This window comes from Cyprinus carpio, chromosome A10, assembly GCF_018340385.1.
Source record: "Cyprinus carpio isolate SPL01 chromosome A10, ASM1834038v1, whole genome shotgun sequence".
NCBI lineage: Eukaryota > Metazoa > Chordata > Actinopteri > Cypriniformes > Cyprinidae > Cyprinus > Cyprinus carpio.
Window position 1 is genome coordinate 20661043 of NC_056581.1, and position 22476 is coordinate 20683518.

The 22476-nt window shown below is 38.1% G+C and overlaps 3 protein-coding genes across 3 annotated transcripts; 1 reads left to right on the plus strand and 2 right to left on the minus strand.

Annotated features, from left to right (window-relative positions):
• Window positions 1-689: 689 nt before the first annotated feature.
• LOC109097517 (uromodulin-like) lies at window positions 690-3316 on the minus strand. The gene is made up of 4 exons (XM_042765709.1): window positions 3187-3316; window positions 3047-3103; window positions 1400-1787; window positions 690-1323 (listed from the first exon to the last, which is right to left on the minus strand). Exons 2-4 carry the CDS (start codon window positions 3101-3103, stop codon window positions 1253-1255), a joined length of 516 nt encoding a protein of 171 aa, XP_042621643.1. The 5' UTR covers window positions 3187-3316; the 3' UTR covers window positions 690-1252.
• A 2989-nt stretch (window positions 3317-6305) lies between these two features.
• On the minus strand, window positions 6306-8716 carry LOC122146510 (pancreatic secretory granule membrane major glycoprotein GP2-like). The gene is made up of 3 exons (XM_042765730.1): window positions 8620-8716; window positions 8424-8462; window positions 6306-6712 (listed from the first exon to the last, which is right to left on the minus strand). The coding sequence occupies exons 1-3, from the start codon at window positions 8639-8641 to the stop codon at window positions 6306-6308; spliced, it is 468 nt and encodes a 155-aa protein (XP_042621664.1). The 5' UTR covers window positions 8642-8716.
• A 5043-nt stretch (window positions 8717-13759) lies between these two features.
• On the plus strand, window positions 13760-15523 carry LOC109097518 (C3a anaphylatoxin chemotactic receptor-like). Its single transcript, XM_042765762.1, has 2 exons — window positions 13760-13793; window positions 14011-15523. Exon 2 carries the CDS (start codon window positions 14043-14045, stop codon window positions 14988-14990), a length of 948 nt encoding a protein of 315 aa, XP_042621696.1. The 5' UTR covers window positions 13760-13793; window positions 14011-14042; the 3' UTR covers window positions 14991-15523.
• Window positions 15524-22476: the final 6953 nt, after the last annotated feature.

Consider the following 22476-nt stretch of genomic DNA (forward strand, 5'->3'; position numbering starts at 1 on the left):
AATTAATGAATAATTAGTAGGTAGACAACATTCATATTACAAAAATCCACAATGCATATCTTATTTTCTTATCTCTCATCATATCTTCATACTATGACTGATAGAAGTTGTGAGTCCAACTCTGAAACTTACGGTGCATCCTTGATGCAGTGTTATATTTATAACTGCAATGACAGAAATCAGCATGAACACAATAATAATAATAAAAAACAGCAAATGAAAAATATGTAATCTGTGAAACATTAAAAAAAGCAATGATCAAAATGCTGAATGTGCACAGAGTGTGGGAAATTTAATGTGGGAAAAAAATAAATAATGATACTAAAATATAAAGATAACTATTTCATGCAATTCATGCAAATTAAATATTAAATTATCTACGTATGATAATTTATTAACTAAATAACGGTGGTTGGCTAATCAGAACTCAATACTGTAACGAGCTGTGTACAAGCTTATGCAAGTTTTCGTCATTTTTCGTGCAAAATGGTTCAAGTGCAACTTCTTTAAAAAGAAGACACGATATTTCCTTGATCAGAGTTTAAAGATATTCCCCTGACATAATATTATTGTGCTGTATGTGTGACTGTGAGGGACGGAGAGACTATAGAGCTGACATCATCGAAAACAAAAACACGTCTAGAGAGTCCAAAAGCATTCACTGCGTCACAAAGCCTTAGAGCCAAAATATAAGCCAATAGAGACACAGTGTGATGCATTACCAGTTGAGACTATCGCAGGTGTGACGGTTGTAGAGCTGGTGTTAATGCTGCCAACATCTGAAAGTTTGGATGAATAGTGATTAATGTACAGAAACACAAATGTCATGAATGTGTAGAAAGAGCTCATGTAAATATAATTACCTGCACAGTATCCTGAACAGTACACAGCTGGACTAATCAGCTCATAGACATAATAATTGCCTGGACAGGCTTTGACTGGTAGTAAAACTAATATGAATTTTCAAGAATTTTGAATTTACAAAATAATTACAGTAAGTATACTATTACACTCATTATGTACTGCCCACGCAACCATATAGTAACTGTGTAAACTTAATTTCACTTAACAAGCAGCGCTTTAATAGCAGCTTGTGAACAGATGATCATGAAAATGTCGGCAATGATCTGCAACTGTACATTACATGTAGTCTATTATTCCTCGTCGTTAGAAACACAAACACACTCACACACCTGTTCAATTCTACAGATGCACAAACATTCAGCCAAAACACAATTCAACAGTGGAAACATCAGACTACATTACCAGCTGTGGTCGTCTTTGGTGTGACTGTTGTATCGGTGCTGCTGATGTTAGTAACAGCTGAAAAAATAATGCCTGATGAATATCAGTAATTTAATCAATAAACAATAAAAAGGGCTCATGTAAATATAATTACCCGCACAGTATGAATAATTACAGTAAGTTGGTGTAATCAGCTCATAGACATAATAATTGCCTGGACAGGCTTTGACTTTAATGGGGTAAGAACCATAAAAGCAGCAGTAATTTTTCCAGGGACCGCACACATCTCGAGTGACGACTCCATCCTGCAGTGATGGATGTCCATCACGAATCCACAGTGGGATATCAGTGCCACAGCCAGCTTTTTCAACACAGGTGTCTGGGATCTGAGCGCTCAGACCGTTAATGAAGAGACGATACCAGCCTCTCCAGGTGACAGAGGTGTGTCGCACTTTCTGACTGAAGGCGTTTATATTATTGGTGGCTCTTCCATGGATCGTCCAGTACACTGTAGTTGTAGCAGGGGTCAACAGAGGGATAAACTGTAAAGAAAATATCAACAAAAATTCTGTTGCTTAAAAATGTTGCAATACTTTTTCTTTAAAATGAATTCTTCAACATAGAGTTTTCAAGCAAAGTTTGTTTCATTTAAAATATTTTTTTAACCCCTTAACTGCCACTCACATTTTTGAACATAAGTGCACTTTTCAAACTAAAATTCCGAACAAAAACATTTTATAACATGATATTGATGTACCATTTTCGTGGTAATGCAATGTCTGATTTTAAAATGGGTTTTAAAGGATGAATTTTGAGATTTAATGTTTTCAATTGATATATCATTACTGATTTTTTCTATAGTGTGACAGAGAAAAAGGCAACGAAGAAGACTTTTTTTTTAACAAAGGTCAGAACTCCTGTTATGATGTAGATTTTTGAGGGTGCACTCTCGTCATAAATTAAGCTAGTTCCGATCCTTTCCTACATAATTTTTAACAAAAAAAACATTGGTAAAATATCTATTTAGGAGTCTTAGACCTTTCCAACGATATATAGTTTGTCAAGATTAGATAAGGATCTAGTGAAGTAAACGTACACGTCCTGTATACGGGACGGGGTGACAGTTAACAGGTTAAACAACTATTGGCTGTTACAAGAGTATCACGAGTACACAGAACTAAAGAATCTCATGGTATCAAACACAACTTTAAAATGACAAACTACAGGTTATAGACCGTGTTGGGGAAAGTTACTTCGACAGAGATTTTCAACCCTGTTCCAGGAGACCCTCTATCCGGCAAAATTTATTTCCAACCAGCTTCAACACACATTCAAAGCTCATTTTCAAGCAATCCTGAACACCTTGCTTAGCTGATTCCTCTGTGTGTTACAATCAGGGCTCAAATTAAGCAAAGAAGTAAAAAACATCATGCAAATTAAATATTAAATTATCTACGTATGATAATTTATTAACTAAATAACAGCGGTTGGCTAATCAGAACTCAATACTGTAACGAGCTGTGTACAAGCCTTTGCAAGTTTTCGCCATTTTTCATGCAAAATAGTGCAACTTCTTTAAAAAGAAGACAACAGAAGACACGATATTTCCTTGATCAGAGTTTAAAGATATTCCCCTGACATAATATTATTGTGCTGTATGTGTGACTGTGAGGGACGGAGAGACTATAGAGCTGACATTATCGAAAACAAAAACATGTCTAGAGAGTCCGAAGGCATTCACTGCGTCACAAAGCCTTAGAGCCAAAATATAAGCCAATAGAGACACAGTGTGATGCATTACCAGTTGAGACGATCGCAGGTGTGACGGTTGTAGAGCTGGTGTTAATGCTGCCAACATCTGAAAAAGTTTGGATGAATATGATTAATGTAGAAACACAAATGTCATGAATGTGTAGAAAGAGCTCATGTAAATATAATTACCTGCACAGTATCCTGAACAGTACACAGCTGGACTAATCAGCTCATAGACATAATAATTGCCTGGACAGGCTTTGACTTGAATGGGAAAAGACCAGAAAAAGCAGCAGTCATTGTTGCCAGTGACCGCAGAATCTCGAGTGACGAATTCAACTGTTGGGTGTCCACCACGAATCCACAGTGTGGTAGCAGTGTCACAGTGACCTATATCAACACACGTCTCTGCATATGAGCGCTGCAACGGGACCTAATGAAGAGACGATCGTTACCAGCTCCAGGTGACAGAGGGGGTCACATTTGTAGGAAGGTGTCGGATTGAAAAGAAATTCAACGTAAACATTATGGATGGAGCTTCTGGTTCGTCCAGCACAGTGTAGTTGTTTCAGGGGTTCCACAGAAGAGGTAATGCTGATGAATTAATATATTTAAAATAATATGACAAATGCTTATCATCATGTGTTGTTGCTAGAATCGATCCAAAAGTGGGGCTGATAGACATTTACATACATCTATTGATTTATTATTTGCAAAATATTACACCATAAAAAGGAAGCAGAACTGTCAATTTTGAGCCATACACTGTAAACTGGGTTGTTAATCTTGTTGTAGTTGTTATCATCCTCATTTTTTTGTTTTTTTTTTCTTATGTCTTGGAGAGAAACTCGAACTGCATGAATATCTGGTAGCCGTGCATGGGTCTTTATGTGGAGAACTCTGCTCATATTTATTTTTTATTTTTTGCATAATGATGTATTTAAAAGTTAATGGCCAAACGGACGTTGTAGATTGCAAATGAAATAGAACACACAAGTAAGATATTAAAAAAAAAGTTTAATAAGTAACCTTAACCATGTTAAATACTTTTTTTATTATTAGGAACCCAAAAAACCCCTTTGATCTGAAACTCACTACTTAACCATTTTTCGAAATAATCCGCCATGTTTGTCAGTTTTTTATACAGTTTACTGAGTTTTTCAACTGAAATCCTTTGCCAAAGCGCACATGGATTGTAGGCAATACTGAGGTATTAGAGTGTGCATGGATCCAAACTCAAAAATCGACCTGAAATAGGAAAACCATCCATGGATTTATGGCCAAACACTATGCACACACCTAATTCACATACTATTTTCTCACATACTATTCAATTCTACAGATGCACAAACATTCAGCCAAAACAACATCAGACTACATTACCAGCTGTGGTCGTCTTTGGTGTGACTGTTGTATCGGTGCTGCTGATGTTAGTAACAGCTGAAAAAATAATGCCTGATGAATATCAGTAATTTAATCAATAAAACAATAAAAAGGGCTCATGTAAATATAATTTACCCGCCACAGTATGGAATAATTACAGTAAGTTGGTGTAATCAGCTCATAGACATAATAATTGCCTGGACAGGCTTTGACTTTAATGGGGTAAGAAGAACCATAAAGCATTAAGCAGTAATTTTTCCAGGGGACCGCACAAGACATCTCGAGTGACGACTCCATCCTGCAGTGATGGATGTCCATCACGAATCCACAGTGGGATATCAGTGCCACAGCCAGCTTTTTCAACACAGGTGTCTGGGATCTGAGCGCTCAGACCGTTAATGAAGAGACGATACCAGCCTCTCCAGGTGACAGAGGTGTCGCACTTTCTGACTGAAGCGTTTATATTATTGGTGGCTCTCCATGGATCGTCCAGTACACTGTAGTTGTAGCAGGGGTCAACAGAGGGATAAACTGTAAAGAAAATATCAACAAAAATTCTGTTGCTTAAAAATGTTGCAATACTTACATGTGGTTATTGTTTTTGTTGAAATTTTTTTTCTTTTGTTATATTTTTTTAGCAATCTGTTGCTTAATGGCAATCAGATCACATTTTTGAACATAATGCACTTTTCAAACTAAAATTCCGAACAAAAACATTTTATAACATGATATTGATGTACTATTTTTCGTGGTAATGCAATGTCTGATTTTAAAATGGGTTTTAAAGGATGAATTTTGAGATTTAATGTTTTCAATTGATATATCATTTCTGATTTTTTCTATAGTGTGACAGAGAAAAAGGCAACGAAGAAGACTTTTTTTTTAACAAAGGTCAGAACTCCTGTTATGATGTAGATTTTTGAGGGTGCACTCTCGTCATAAATTAATCTATTCCTTTTCCTACATAATTTTTAACAAAAAAACATTGGTAAAATATCTATTAAGGAGTCTTAGACCTTTCCAACGATATATATAGTTTGTCATGATTAGATAAGGATCTAATGAAGTAAAACGTACACGTCCTGTATACGGGACGGGGGGACAGCTAACAGGTTAAACAACTATTGGCTGTTACAAGAGTATCACGAGTACACAGAACTAAAGAATCTCATGGTATCAAACACAACTTTAAAATGACAAACTACAGGTTATAGACCGTGTTGGGGAAAGTTACTTCGACAGAGATTTTCAACCCTGTTCCAGGAGACCCTCTATCCGGCAAAATTTATTTCCAACCAGCTTCAACACACATTCAAAGCTCATTTTCAAGCAATCCTGAACACCTTGCTTAGCTGATTCCTCTGTGTGTTACAATCAGGGCTCAAATTAAGCAAAGAAGTAAAAAAAATCATGATGATTATTTAATATTAAATTATCTACGTATGATAATTTATTAACTATAACAGTGGTTGGCTAATCAGAACTCAATACTGTAACGAGCTGTGTACAAGCTTATGCAAGTTTTCGCCATTTTTAATGCAAAATAGTTCAAGTGCAACTTCTTTAAAAAGAAGACAACAGAAGACACGATATTTCCTTGATCAGAGTTTAAAGATATTCCCCTGACATAATATGTATTGTGCTGTATGTGTGACTGTGAGGGACGGAGAGACTATAGAGCTGACATCATCGAAAACAAAAAAACACGTTCTAGAGAGACCCAAAAGCATTCACTGCGTCACAAAGCCTTAGAGCCAAAATATAAGCCAATAGAGACACGTGTGATGCATTACCAGTTGAGGACGATCAGACGATCGCAGGTGTGACGGTTGTAGAGCTGGTGTTAATGCTGCCAACATCTGAAAGTTTGGATGAATAGTGATTAATGTACAGAAACACAAATGTCATGAATGTGTAGAAAGAGCTCATGTAAATATTGTTAAGTATCCTGAACAGTACACAGCTGGACTAATCAGCTCATAGACATAATAATTGCCTGGACAGGCTTTGACTTGAATGGGAAAAGACCAGAAAAAGCAGCAGTAATTGTTCCAGTGACCGCAGACATCTCGAGTGACGACTCCATCTTCAACTGTTGGGTGTCCACCACGAATCCACAGTGTGGTAGCAGTGTCACAGTGACCTATATCAACACACGTCTCTGGCATATGAGCGCTGAGACCATTAATGAAGAGACGATACCAGCCACTCCAGGTGACAGAGGTGTCACATTTGTAGGAAGGTGGTGATTGTAAGAAATTAGTATTATTGATGGATCTTCTTGGTTCGTCCAGCACAGTGTAGTTGTTGCAGGGGTCCACAGAGAGGTAAGCTGTTAATTATTTATAAATAATTAATTATCATGCTTATCATCATGTGTTGTTGTCATAAAATCGATCCAAAAGTGGGGCTGAAGACATTTACAGTACATCTATTTATTTATTATTTGCAAAATATTACACCATAAAAAGGAAGCAGAACTGTCAATTTTGAGCCATACACTGTAAACTGGCCTGTCAATCATCTTGTCACAGTTAACATCCTCCACATTTTGTTAAATTTAACTTCTGACGTTTTGGAGAGAAAAGAACTAGCATGTTGATCTGGTAGCCGTGCATGGGTCTTTTTTTCTTATATTTATTTTTTTATTTTTTGTGTAATTTTGTATTTAATGGTTAATGGGAGGTTGTAGATTGCAGATGAAATAGAACACACAAGATAAGATTAAAAAAATATTTTAAATATTAACCTTACCAGGTTAAATGTTGATTATTAGGAACTCAAACCCCTTTATCTGAAACTCTCTACTTAACCATTGGTCGCATACATCCGCCATGTTTGTAGTTTTTTATACATTTTATATTTATGTGTGAGTTTTGAACTGAATCCTTTGCCAAAGCGCAATGGATTGTAGGCAATACTAGGCATTAGAGTGTGCATGGATCCAAACTTCAAAAATCTACCTGAAATAGTAAACCATCCAGGGACTTATGGCAACATACTATGCTTTTGGACACACTTATTCTAATCTCACATACTATTTAGGATGGATAGTATGACCATTGGGACACAGGGAGTGATTATAGCAAGAGTTTTTAAACTGGAGCTAGACTGAAGTCAGTGATAATGTTCTCTGCTTGCTTTCCGTAGGCCTGCTGTTTGAATAAAAGCATTATAATCAGTAAATTACAATGTTTCTATCATTAAATTGTAATCAGATTAAATACAAAGAAAGGGAAAGATTAGCGATACATGGTCACAGTACGGATACTACCATGTTCTTTTTCAACGTGATCACTGAAACGTAAAATACGTACATATTTACAGCATCTAAACCTACAATACTGACATACTGACAACCCGCGCTCGTTACAAATTCAAAAATTGCAGCTTCAGGATGCTTTACGACAGATTTTACGGAAGTGAAATTTAATGCTCATTGACTCTCGCCTGCTTCGACAGGCCGTGTATGTTTTGATAATTTCATTTCAGTATGAATATGTTAGCCTTCAGGTTATCTATAAACTAATGTGCTCCAAAACTACGACAAAATTCGCCTTTAGAAGATATAAGCATTCAAAACGTATAGTCTCTTACATCCGCCAAAATGAATCAACGATTTTGATGGCATCACTCTGCACTTCAGCTTCTCAAGCAGTGAAACATTTAATCATTAAATGTTTATGAAATTAATGTCGACATATCTTTTGATAGAAATGTTAAAAGACAGACAGGAATATCCAGGGATGCAAACTATTTGAATTCTTTAGTTATATAGTCAAATATAAAGCCTGCATGATTTGTGTAATTTTTAAATGAATGTTAGAAGCCTAAAGCTATTTTTAGTTGTTGGCACAATATTCATATCATGCAAATTTGAAAGTGATTACTGTAAGCCCCACAACTAGGCAAATGAGAATTTGAAAAAATGCATTCCTGGACCTGTGACTGCTGTGCCCTTTGTTTTCTGGAAATTAAGTGACGTGAACCGGTCATTACATCAGTGTGAAGGCACAAATGTAAAAAACACAGTTTATACTTACAGAGCATAACAGAGATGACAGTCATTGCTCTTATAAAACCTGTCATGAAAAATGTGGAGAAAAATTAAACAATACATTGTATCTATTGCAATTTTGAATTTGAGAAAACCACATTCATCATATGACTGATGCTCTCAAAGGATGTTGGGGCAGAATGAACTAGTCTTTACATCCCAATCATGACAAGAAAATTCACCTTTAATAAGAGAGGAAGCCATTGACAAATGTTGGCAGTCTGCTGTATTACTCTTTATCCAAAATCCAGATCAGAGGAGAAGGTCCTTTACAGTTCTAAAGAACAAAATAAATAAAAATCCCTTGGCATTGATGCATAACTTATCTTTGCTTTCTCTTTGTTTCAAACACAATGGAAAATTCCACTGAAAAGTCTCTCAACAATTGCTAGCAATCTTCAAAATACTATAAAGAATCAGCAAGAAACACAATGAATTATACATAAAAGTTTGAAGTAGAAAGACTGAAATTGTATTGTATAAACTGTAAAATTTACTCTGTTCTTTGTTTTTTAACAGTATGCTCAAGAGTAATCATAGAGTGCGCTGATAATATAAGGGTAGGATTTCATATGTATATATACGTATTTCAGTTTCGACCAGTCATCAGAATTTGTACTTTTCTAAAGGGCTAAAAGGGTTTAAGATCCCTGACCTCGTCAGAACATGAATCTAATTACTCAACTGAAACTTCACACAAATCACACATCAACACATTTACATTAAGTCATTTAGCAGACACTTTTATCCAATGCGATACAAAAGAGGACAGTGGAAGCAAACAAAATCAACAAAAGAGCAATGATATGCTCAGTCTCAGTTAGATTAATGCAGTACATGTAGCTAGGTTTTTTAAATCATATATTAAAATAAAAAAATAAATAAAAAAGATAGAACAGGAAAAGAATAGAGCAAGCTAGTGTTAGTTTTTTTTTTTTTTTTTTTGCTTTTGTTAATTGTATAATAAATAAATAAAAAAAGAAAACAGATAGAATACAAAAAGATTAGAGAAGCTAGTATTAGTTTCTTTTTTTTAAAAAAACAAGCTGTTAGTAAATAAATAGAGTACAAGTCTAAAAGGGGCATGTTTTTTTTTTTTTTAAGAATAGAATTAGAATAGTGAGTGCTAAAGTTACAGGGTCAAATAAAGATTGAAGAGATGTGTTTTTAGCCGATTCTTGAAGATGAAAAAACACATGAACACAAATGTTCTTACCTGATGTGAGCTGATCCTTACACAAATGACTGCTTCACTATTTTGTATATGTTGACATATTTATAGATACGTTATCTGTTCATCATTGTGTTAAAGAAACAAGTCCATTGCTCTCCTAGCTCCAATTCAAATTTAAATACAAATGAACACATGAAAAACTCACATACCACGTTCCCTGGTATAGTATTGTCAGACCTCTCACACAATGCCATATGTGTGATCGTCTATTAGGTTTTTGTTAGTTTAAACTCACATTGGTAGCTGCTGGAAACTTATAATTAGTTTGTTTTTGTTCTCGGCTTGATGTGACCTGATATTTCTGAGCTTTCTCAAGTGCCTTGATTATTCACTCATGTTGTAAAAATTACATAAAATGTGCAGTTACAGTTCTAAGAGTTGTTTATGTTGTAACAGATGGTTATATCTTAAATATTCTAGGGTGAGACATCAGGACTTGTCAATGTGCATGTGACCTAGTTGTACGTGTACAGAGTGATTTCAGTTTCCTTTTAGTTTTGTTCTCTGCTGCTATCTTCTATAAGTGGATAATGTGCATGCATGTTTGGTTCATCTTCTACCATCTTCACACAGCTCTCTGTACCCACCTCCGTCTGTCAGTGGATCAGCAGCTTCCTGACAGACAGGCAGCAGCTAGTGAGGCTGGGAAAACTCACATCCAACACCCGCACCATCAGCACCGGAGCTCCTCAGGGCTGTGTTCTCTCCCCACTGCTCTTCTCCCCCTACACAAATCACTGCACCTCTAAAGACCCCTCTGTCAAGCTCCTGAAGTTTGCAGATGACACCACAGTCATCGGCCTCATTCAGGACAGTGACGAGTCTGCTTGCAGACAGGAGGTTAAAGAGCTGGCTGTCTGGTGCAGTCACAACAACCTGGAGCTGAACACACTCAAAACAGTGGAGATGACCGTAGACTTCAGGAGAAACCTCCGTGCACTCCCTCCACTCACCATCATGAACAGCACTGTGACTGCAGTGGAGTCATTCAGATTCCTGGGCACCACCATCTCTCAGGACCTGAAGTGGGACATTCACATTGACTCCATTGTGAAAAAGGTTGTACTTCCTTCGTCAGCTGAAAAAGTTCAACCTGCCACAGACACAGATGACACAGTTTTACTCAGCTGTTATTGAGTCTGTTCTGTGCTCTTCTATAACTGTTGGTTTGGGTCAGCCAGCACATCAGATTTAAGAAGACTGCAATGGACATTTAGGACCGCAGAAAGGATCATTGGTGTGCACCTGCCCAGTCTTCAGGACTTGTACAACTCCAGAGTGAAGAAACGGGCAGGTAACATCATCACAGACCCCTCTCACCTGTGTGCACTTCTCCCCTCAGGCAGACGCTACAGATCTCTGCGCACTAGAACATCTAGACATAAAAACATTTTTTCCCCATGCCTTCTTCAGCTTAAAAGGCTAACACAGGACTCATTACCGTAATTCCGTAATCCATTCTACATCTTTAATTATTGCCTCTTTCTCAAGTATTATGTAAATACATATGCACATCTCTTTATTTATACAGTTCTATATAGTGTAAAAGTGCACAAATCTGTACATAAATCTACTGTTCCAGATTCACACAAATTATTTATTGTGAAGTCTTACTATTTAAATGTTTTTTTCTGTTCTCATGTGAGATGTGTATGTATGTATGTACCAGGAGCACCTTAAAAAAAACATAACAAATTCCTTGTGTTTTTGCCCACACCTGGCAAATAAAGCTAATTCTGATTCTGATGAATGTAAGTTAATATTTGTCATACTGTTATAATGTTGCCGCTGCATGTCTGATTGTTGTCATCAGTCCATATTGTAGTTCAGTTCATATAGAATGTGGAGAAGTGATGCATGTAAATTACGTACATATGTTTATTGTTATTTGTCGTGTTGTATTTAATATTAATGCATTTAGAAGATTTAGACTGAGGTGAATGTTTATGTCAGTGATTTCAATGTACATGTGTGTTGTCCATCAGACCCATTAGTGAAAGACTTTTTAAATCTTATTGAGTCTTTTAACTTATTACAACATGTTCATGGGTCTACTCATGTACATGGTCATACATTAGACCTTGTAATCTCATTTAATCAGTCGAATTTTAATGTTATATTGGACAATGTGGCATTCTCAGACCATAAATCTGTTACATTTGAACTGTCATCAGACTCCCTCTAGAAGTGTAAGGAATATAAATTCCACAACTGTTGACTGTTTTGCAAATCTGTTGTCATGGTTCATGAATTCACTGATTTCTTCGTGTCCCGTGTATTGTTGCTCTGTGCGTGAATGAGTGTGTGAGTGGGCGTGTCTGCTCGTTCGGCTGATCAGCTGCCAGCTGATCTCATTCACTGCACCAGCTGTTGCCAATTCACTCAGACTATAAGGACTCACCGCACTCTCATCTCTTTGTCAGATCGTTGTTTGGATGTCCACAGGTTGTGTCGTTGTGATCCGTTCCAGTGTCTAGTTCCTGTTCTGTGTCCTGTGATGTTCGTCTCGTCTTGTCTGGAAATCCACCATCACCTGTCTTCACCAGCACGCTGACCACGTAGTCCCTGCACCACCAGCCCACCCGAGCTCCATTACTACGTTGTGTTTGTTTCTCTAAATAAAGAACCCTTGCATCATTGCTTCCGCCTCTCGTGTCATGACATCTGTATATTAGAGCCCCATTAACTCCTATGTTGGAGAACCCCCCATTGCATTGGGATGTAGAGAAGCTTCTTAATGTTTTTAATTCCACATGCTCTGATGTTCCCGCTAGAAATACTCCTGTTAGGCCAAAACCCCAGCCCTGGCTCAATGAATCAACTTAAGTCCTTAGGCTGGAGTGCAGGAAGGCGGAGAGAAGGTGGAAAAAGGATGGTCTCCAGGTGTCTTTAGAGATTTTTAAACAGTCTCTTTCTATTTATCAAAGTTCTATCAAAGATGAGAAAAAAAAAATTCTTGTCTGTTGTAATTGCTCATAATCAGCATAACCCTAAGATTTTATTTATTACTATTAATTATGTGAAGAATTGATAAATCCCGGTTTTATTGAGCTTTTCAATAAACTGATAAATTTCGTTTTTCTAACTTCCGTCCAATTTCTAAGTTGCCATTCTTAGCCAAGGTTCTTGAAAAGTCTGTTTTTAACCAAATTCAGAGTTTTTTGGACCAAAATGTAGCTCTTGAAGTGTTTCAGTCAGGCTTTAAAGCCAATAATAGTACAGAATCTGCACTCTTAAGAGTTTTAAATGATTTTTTTAGGGTTAGGGTTAGAAATTTAGTGATTCTGGCCATTCTGTTGTCCTTTTGTTATTAGATCTCACTGCAGCCTTTGACACTATAGATCAAAAGGTTTTAATTTCAAGCCTTGAGAATGTGGTAGGCATCCATGGTACTGCTCTAAACTGGTTTAGATCATTTTTGGCAACTAGAAGTTTTTCTGTTAATCTAGGCCAGACTTTTTCTTCATCTGCTCCATTGCCCTGTGGAGTTCCACAGGGATCTATACTTGCTCCAATGTATTTTGCCCTATATATACTACCATTAGGGTCTTTCTTTCGCAAATATGGAATTTCTTTACATTTCTTTCTTCACATCAAATTCAGAATGAAACATTGCAGATTAAATAACCTAAAATGAAGATTGTTATACTCACATAAAGCAATACTATATAGGAAATCCATGATATAAATTGATCATTTATATCATCACCCAATGTAAACTATCCTTGTCCAGCTCTCTATACTATAAATACAGATTAAATACAATATTAAATTACAAATAAACAATAATATTTTATAAATGATCCTTATGACTTTCTGTAAACAATTGTACATGTAGATGCTATGTAAATAAAATTGACTTCCAATTGATTGACTTCATTTCTCCATTCTGAATTTATTTACATGTTAAATTGCTATTTTAGTCTAACATCAGTATTTTTTCAATGTATGAATTCCAGCTTAACCAGCTTTACAGAGTTGGTCATAATGTTTCACAACTCAGCCATGTTTGAAATGTTGCTGAAGCATGATGAAGTGATAAAATTGAAGAAGTGATATAAAGTCTTGAACATTAGAGAAGAAAACAGTTACCGGAATAATTGTGAATCGAATCATCACAACGTGAGTCATGATTACTTATGTAGAGTTATTTATATGATTTTTTTGTACTTTTAAGTAATGCTAAAATAGCATGTTGCATGTTTGTAATCATAATTCAGCTTTGCCGATAATAGAAATGCATTGATCATATAATCATTTAGCTATAAAAGTTTCTTATCTGACACAACATTTTAAATATGATTTATGATTTTACATTGACAAAATGTGATATTAGCAGGATAAACCAGGCACTTCAGCTCCATCACTGCAATGGGGGATTATTATGACATTTTGGAAAATCCGATGAGAGTGATTTCTCTGGTCTTCTTCTACCTGACCTTGATCCTCGGTGTTCCTGGAAATGCCTTTGTTGTGTATGTTGCTGGATTGAAGATGAAGAGGACTGTTAATACAGTATGGTTTCTCAATCTATCGATTGCCGACCTCTTCTGCTGCCTTTCCACTCTTTACTATGTGACCGAGAGCGATTTTGATTATTACTGGCCGTACGGATCCACAACGTGCAAGATTTTCCACTTTGTTATGCTCATGAACATGTTTGCCAGCGTTTTCACCTTGAACTTGATTAGTCTGGATCGGTTTACTCAGGTGATCACACCGGTTTGGGCTCAGAATCATCGCAGCCTGTTCATCGCACGACTGTCCTGTGCAGGGGCCTGGATTCTGGCTTTAATTCTCAGTCTGCCTTTTATGATGTTAAGAACGATTGACACAGAAAATAATAAAACATACTGCCTGCATTATCAACATGATTCAAACCATTTTGAAATGTATAACAGGTTAAGCGTCATCAGATTTGTGTTTGGTTTTTTGATTCCTCTCATATGCATCACAACATGCTACGGATTCATCGCACGCAAGTTAGGCAGAAGTCATTTTCACTCTGGACGAGCGTTTCGCATCATGCTGGCTGTAATTGTGGCCTTTTTTCTGTGCTGGCTGCCGTATCACATAGTGGATTTGATAATAATGTACGGAGAGGAATCAAGTTCCTCTGTAGCTTTGGCACTGGATCCACTGGCCGTCTCTTTGGCGTATTTCAACAGCTGTCTGAACCCCATTCTGTATGTTTTCATGGGGCAGGATTTTAAGAGAAACATTAAACTTTCTCTAAGACGTGTTTTTGAAAGAATTTTCTCTGAGGAGGGAACACAAATGACACAAACCACCCAGTCACAGCAAACCCACTCACTGTAGTGAAGATATGATCTCATTCAGTTTTCTGATCGAATTGTAAAACTATTTCATTATTTCTTTTCAAAAGTCATCAAGTCAAACTCAGCAAGTCATCTAACTTGTATTCATGATTCCTTTTTTTTTTTTTTAAATATATATTTTTTGTGTTTTGTGATGATCTGTTCCCATAGTTTAACAACAGCATTTTGGAATACTATGCATTATTGTTTTTATTATTATTATTATTGGTTGTAATCATCTTGGAAAAAGCATGTAATATTTCACTAATAGTGGCATGTGGTTTCTATGCAGAAGTTATGAAGAAAAATAAAAAAAAATAATATACATAAATTAAATGTTGCATTTTTGAGTATAACAAAAACATTTTATTTTACTTATACATATTACAGTGATTGTCATTTTATAATTGCGCTGTTATTTTTTCACTGTTGTGTTAGGCAGTTATCATATGATAACTTAAAGCAAAGTGCATGATGTACAAACAGTGTTTTATAAATAAAATGCAAAATAGAACAGTTTAAATTGATCACTTTTGTAAAGTTCATTAAACATTTAAAACACTTATTTGCATTTTTACTTTTGAATAAAGATTGTTCCTAATCAGTGCTAATAGTTTTTTTCACCCAGTAGTTTCATTGTGCTAACAGAAGTTTTCTCTAGGACAAGTAGCTAAAGCATAATGTTTTCAATGCTAAACATCTTTTAAAAACATTAAATGCTGCAAAAGCAAAAGCAAAAAATAATCAGTTAAATCTTCAGACACACATTTGCTGACAATTACTAAGAAAACTGACCGCCTTTAACTACTTCCTCTTTTTCATCATGAAATACTGTAGGCTACTCAAGTAATATATTGTTACCAGCAGAAGCTGGAGCATTGCATAAGGTCGTGGGTTCAATTCCCAGGGGACACACATACTGATAAAAAAAAAAATGTATATCCTGAATGCTCTGTAAGTCGCTTTTATTCAAAGCGTCTGCTAAATGCGTAAATGTAAAATCCTCATGCAAATGCATCTTTACACAATCGGCCTGTGCACATAACCAACACATGTACTGTATATGTTTAAGCCAACACATCACGATTGCGCTCACAGCAACAGCAACAAATTAGCGGCAGACACTTCATCACAAACAGGCAGTGTTTATAATAAATAATATTATTATTGGCACAGCGGCCTAGTAAATGTCCTCAGTTATGTTATTTGTGGCTTTGATCACGACGTGAATAATAGCTAGTTAGTTTATCACCGTATACCTCTGGCAGAGAGTAAGAGAGAGCACACTCTTATCAAAACATCTACAATAAAGTCTGAAATTATTACAAAGTGTACTGTCTTCTCTTTTAATTGTATATTTGTAACAACTGGATGATTTGTAGTAAAGGGGTCCTATTATGCTTTTTCACATTTTCAACTTTAGTTAGTCTGTAATGTTGCTGTTTGAGCATAAAAAAGGTCTGCAAAGTTTCAAAGCTCAAAGTCCACTTCAAAAGGAGATATTTTATTGAACAGAAATTACTTTTCAAAAACTACAACGAACGACTTGTTTGGACTACAATGCATATTTTCCGGGATTTGTGATATCACAAAGATCGATGAATGGGACGAGACCTGGATGAGCTGCACTAGAGAGATGGCAACGAGTGTTATCACTATGTGTTCCCAAGCAGACGAGCTTAGAGTGGTTACAATCATGCGAGAACAACTGGCTGGATGTACATTATCCCTTACTTAAAAGTGTCTAATGTGAGTTTGAATATTATTTTGCATGATCTTTACAGCTGTAGTGAAAGCAACAATAGTTCCCTTTCAGTCGGTCACTCTCAATGTCACGTCAGTGACCGATGAATTAGGGATATCGCTTCGATATACCAATCTACTTCAAGTGTAAACTAAACGAGCCAATGCACATTGGCATGCAATTATTGCATCCAGCTGCCGCTGATCACAGCGTGAGTATAAGAAGGCAGCAGGTGCAATGCATACCAGCTTTTTGTTTCGGAGCCGAGTGACAGTATCGTTCTGCTCAACTGTGGCTGCTGTGAACTACGAGTTCAGCACACTCTTGGAAGCTTCCTGTGTTGGCGAGACACACTTCAGCAGCGGTCGTTCCAGTGTCGAGTGGTTTGCGCACTTCAGGCTGCACTACCCCCTGTCGTGTTGCGAGCGGCCATCTCCCCAGTGCGCCTAAGCACTAATAGAGCATTTCCTAAAGAGCGATCGTCCTTATAAGGATGCCGTTTCACCCGTGCAGCGTTTCTGGATGCGGCCGTTTCCTGGCAACAGGTGATGGTCACAATCGCTGAGTCACGTGTTTGGTCATCAAGCATGCTGAGGTGGCCTTCGTGGATGCGTCATGTTCCCACTGCTGGAAGATGACCATCTTGGAGCTGCGAACCAGGCTCCGCTACCTTCAGGGGGGCGGAGTCCCGTTGCCTGTGCTGACCATCTTGGAGCTGCGAACCAGACAGACGAGAACCACTTCCAGCAGTAGTGCGGGGAGTTTGAGGGTTACAGTGGTGGCAAACCCTGCAGGGAACCAACCCTGTGGGGACCATCAATCCTCTTGCACCTCCGATCCGGTGAAGCAACTCACAGAACGTGCTGGGCCCTCTTCAAAGAGCGTACCAGCGGTATCCAGTGGGCCTCTCCCCGACCAGATGTTGATCTCAGCATCGGAGGGAGAGCTGTCCGATGAAGATTCGGCTGTGCTGCAGCCCTCCGGGATAGTGGCAAAGCCTGAATCGGATCCGTAGAGGGCAGCTATGCTTTCCCAGGCCACCGAGAGGGTAGGGCTCGAGTGGAAAACCTCCACCCCGTATATAATATAATATAATATAATATAATATAATATAATATAATATAATATAATATAATATAGCCCCGCACCAGTGCCTTTCTTCCTGGAAGTGCATGATGAGCTCACCAGGTTGTGGATGGCACCTTTTTACTGCCAGAAACTGGCTGGTGGGCTCCTCCCTCACCAAACTCAATGGCAGTGCAGTGAAGGGGTATTCAGCGATCCTGCAGGTGGAGTGGGGTGTAGCGATGCAATTGTGTTCTCAATCCTGAGTTGATGTTGTTGTGGCGTAGTGGTTTTTGGTGATCCCGCCGGTGGAGCAGGTGGTAGCAATGCAATTCCACTATGCGGCTTGTGGGGAAGCTGCTTCCGCCTTACATGTAATGCGTTACTGCAGGTGCACCAGGCCAAGGTACTGAAGGATCTGCACTAGGTGGTCACGACCCGGAAGTTCTGAAAGAACACAAAATAAACACTCCGAGTGACAAAGGTCACCGCGAATTCTCTGGGTCGTGCGATGTCCACGTCGTTGTCCAGGAATGCCATCTCTGGCTGTGTCTGGCAGACATAAGGGATACCAACAAGGTTCGGTTCCTCATGCCCCTGTGTCCCAGACCGCCTCTTCAGCGATGCGGTCAAGAGCTTTGCCCAGAAGTTTCTTGGCTTCCCAGAAGCAGACTGAGGCGATCCGACACATCCTGCCCCGGCAGGCAGCTGCTGACCTCCACCCGTCCCTGGCTAGAGCGCCCCAGCCTGCTCATCGCCGCAGCTGGCAAAGCAGAGTTGTGGAGCCTATTGCTGCGCACCATGACCCAGTGAATGGGAAGTCTCTAGGTAAGCATGACCTCGTCATCAGGTTCCTTAAAAGGGCCAGGAGGTTAATCCTTCCCGGCCCCCCTCGATACCCTCTTGGGACCTGACTCTGGTGCTAAAATCACTACAGGAGGGCCCATTCGAGCCTTTGCATTCAGTTGAGCTAAAGTTTCTTTAATTGAAAACTCTGCTCCTGCTTGCACTGGGCTCCATCAAGAGGATTCGTGCCTAGAGTTTGGGCCGGCAGACTCCCAGGTAATCCTGAGGCCCCGGCCCAGCTACGTGCCCAAGGTTCCCACTACACCCTTCAAAGACCAAGTGGTGAACCTGCAAGCGCTGCCCCTGGAGGAGGCAGACCCAGCCCTGGCTTTGCTCTGTCCCGTCTGAGCATTGAGATGCTACGTAGACCGTACACAAAGCTTAAGGACCTCCGACCAGCTTTTTGTCTGTTACGAGGCAGGCAGAAGGGGAATGCCATCTCTAAGCAGAGGATGGCCCAGCTTTAGATTCTATAGCCTTCGTGTAGAGCCGGTATCCTCCTGTGTTCTCACCTCAAATGGACCGTGGCATCGAGAGGCCCCGGTTAGTGTCGGCTTGCTAAAACTTGCTCCAGAGTGTCCGTACTGTGGACCCTGTTGTGTTCCTCCATCACCCTAGGCAGCTGGATGCGGTGGAATGTCCAGCGCCAGGCCTTCGTGATGAATCCTTGAGAACCGTGGAAGGCTGGGTTCCACATTTACGTATTTAGCAGACACTTTTATCTAAATCCACTATCTGACAGTGCATTCAGGCTATACATTTTTTTTTTACTAGTCTGTGTGTTCCCTGAGATGCGGAGTCCCGTTGCCTGTGCACAGGTTCTATATTGAGACCTAAACAGTACTCGTATGTGTATAGTCCACGGTATAGCCTTAGAGCCTGTGTTTCCCTGGCGGACTTCTGCCTACCCAAGAGGGTTTTAATCACCTTAAATTTCTCCATATACACCTAACCATATGCTATGTGTGTGTTTGCTTCCGAAAACTTCTTCGGGAAGGATGGGGCTTATCCCTTGTTGTTATCCATTCTCACCCAGTGAGGTAGTGTTTTGACAATGGTGAGTGGAACTACTTGTTCCGAGCCCCGGTCACAACCAAATAGGGGTGAAGGCGGCAAGCACAGCGCACTGGAAGAGGCAGCACCCATGGCCCTTTGGTAGGGATCCCAATTCGTCGGTCACCGATGTTGCTTTCTAATGCTGCATTTGAATTTTCATGCCACATTATTTGAATTAAGCGCGGGCCAAACATTTTTCTCTTGGCCCGCAGACTGCCTATTGAGGAACCCTGCACTACAGTGACATAGAGCCACAGATACCATTATTCCCCGACACCACATGTCCTGCTCAAATGCAAGCTAGAGCTCATCAGATCCCTTCATATTTGCAGGCTAACGATGTAGCCTTACTCACCACCCATCGTCAGGCCAAAGGCTACAGAAGGCTGGAAGGCCTGGGTTTTGAAACTCATCTAGTAGTTCTGGATACCCATCAGGCCGTCACCAGGATACTCATTCAGGACTTTGAAGACCGCTTGCTTCATACAGGGCTAGACAGAGTTTTTGCTGAACTCCATTGTTACCATTGGGTCTTGACATGGGCGTCGGATCTGAGATCGTTTGCCAGCTTAAGTGAAAGTTAACGTGCCTAGCGTTTTCGACTCGTACATTACATGAAACATCCTGATGTCACGTGTCATTACGGGACCTTCACAGGTTGTGTGTGAACGCACGTACAGATTCCGGGTAATCACTGGCAGTGAGAAAGGGGCAAAATCTAGCGACCCGGGAACAATTGCCGGGACACATTACCCATGTATTTTCCAGAATCGCAGTGTGAAAGGAGCTATACTGTCATTAAACAAGTTGCTGTTTAACTGAATGTTCATCATTTGTTCAACTGTTGCTTTTGTTGCAGCACTATCAAAATCCAAGCCGAATTGTGCACAAATAGTTCGGATCAACATTAGGCTATCCCATATGAGAAAGTGTCAGTGTACATAATAATGCATCAAAATTTGCAGTAAAAAAATCAGCAGCCAATAACATTGCATTACACTGTATTCAATAACACACCCACCTTTAACAAAGAGAAACGCAGGCATGAATTTAGGCACAAAATATGACGACTCATTCTGCATTATATCCATATGCAAATGGAACAATATAAAAAATAATTCAGCAAAACTTTGTTTGACACATTATGATCTGTTTTTACCTAATTTAGTAGTAACTGTACACAAAAGCTATTGTTTATAAGAAGGTTTTATTTTTCATTTTTGTTGTAGGTTATTGTATTTTTTATTTGATGCATTAGTGCGCAGCAGAAATAGATTTGGAGCCAATATATAATTTATTATATATATTATATAAATATAATTTATATAATAAATTATATTAACTATTATTGATAATTTATTGCATTAAAAAGGCTATTATCAAAATATATACTATTTCTGTCAAAAGCCTTACTGTTTAGATACATATGTCTAAGTACAGTTGAATTATTTTGATTATTGATATAAACATAAACTACTGTAGAGATCCAATTTTCTGAAATATACTGAAAATGCCACAGAGTTATTTTTGTGTCAAGATACTTTTTTTTGCTAATATTTTGAATGAGACTATTTTTATATTTTCTCCTTTCATATTAATTTTTAAAGTTTTAGTAATTGTGTTGTTTTGCCATTTTTATTAGTTTTTTTTGACGTCTGTGTAGATTTAGAGTTTGGTTTTAGTTAATTTAGTAAATCAAGTTAAAATAAATAAAAATGAGAAATGTTAATTTGTGGACTAGCAGAAATAAAATAAGTTTAAGTTTTTTATGTTTTATTTTACTTCAGTTAACATTTATTTTATTTCAAATGATGATTTTTAAAATGGTTTTAGAATAAGTTAACTATAATAATCTAAGAATAAGAGCGATTAGATTAGATCAGATTTTTATCTCGAAATTACAAATAAAAAATCCTTATCCTAATGAAGTTTGTTTTTGCCACAGCAACACTGGAGGTTTAAAAACACAATTTTGAAACAATGTAGAGATATCTAGTAAATATATATTGAAATAACTAGATATTAGGGAAGCCTCATCTTAATTGAACAGAATGTTTCTGGACGTAAGATCAGCTGTATGAAGTGTAAACAGAGCCCTCTAGTGTCAGACATCAGCTCTGCTGTTATTCTTCAGGTCTTTACAGCAACAGAATTGGAGATGACAGTTTCAAATCACACACACACCTTCACTATTTAAACTATATGAATGACATATTTAGGATCCCGAACCTTTGTACTCTGAGCTCAGGGCGACTCGAACACATTCCAGCACTCTCACCCAAACATCAAACCTAAACGTGACCCGCGCTGAACCTTGACATTCACATGAACCCAGAGGTCACGGGCAATGTTTTCATTACATCAAAACCACACACACACACACACACACACACACACACACACACACACACACACACACACACACAAAGACAATATGGCAAAGGAATCCAAGAACTCTGGATAACGTTCTGGCAAGTTATGAACAAATGTTCTTCCAGTTCGTTCAAAGTTAACTGGTCTTTAATAATGTTCTGAAAAATGTTAACACAAAAAATATTATTTATACTTCATTCTTCTCATTCTGACATCTAATTCATGGAATGGTTTTTTCTCACTAAAATGTTTTAGTTGGATGTTTCTTAAAAGTTTCAGAGAACATTCAAAAGTAACATTACCATGATGTTTGCAAAATGATCAAACTGAATGTTAACGTTTTATAATAATGAAGAAAAAAAAAGTTTAAACATCTGAAAACTGGACATTTTGAACGTTCAGA

Coding starts and splice junctions, on each gene's coding strand:
- LOC109097517 (XM_042765709.1), bottom strand. CDS start 3,103: ATGTTGGCAGCATTAACACCAGCTCTACAACCGTCACACCTGCGATCG. Junction 1,788..3,046: donor ACCTGCGATCGTCTCAACTG/GTAATGCATCAC, acceptor TTTTCTTTACAG/TTTATCCCTCTGTTGACCCC. Junction 1,324..1,399: donor TAATTATTCATACTGTGCGG/GTAATTATATTT, acceptor TTATTTTTTCAG/CTGTTACTAACATCAGCAGC.
- LOC109097518 (XM_042765762.1), top strand. CDS start 14,043: ATGGGGGATTATTATGACATTTTGGAAAATCCGATGAGAGTGATTTCT.
- LOC122146510 (XM_042765730.1), bottom strand. CDS start 8,641: ATGGCTTCCTCTCTTATTAAAG. Junction 8,463..8,619: donor GGCTTCCTCTCTTATTAAAG/GTGAATTTTCTT, acceptor TTTTCATGACAG/GTTTTATAAGAGCAATGACT. Junction 6,713..8,423: donor TGTCATCTCTGTTATGCTCT/GTAAGTATAAAC, acceptor AATAATTAACAG/CTTACCTCTCTGTGGACCCC.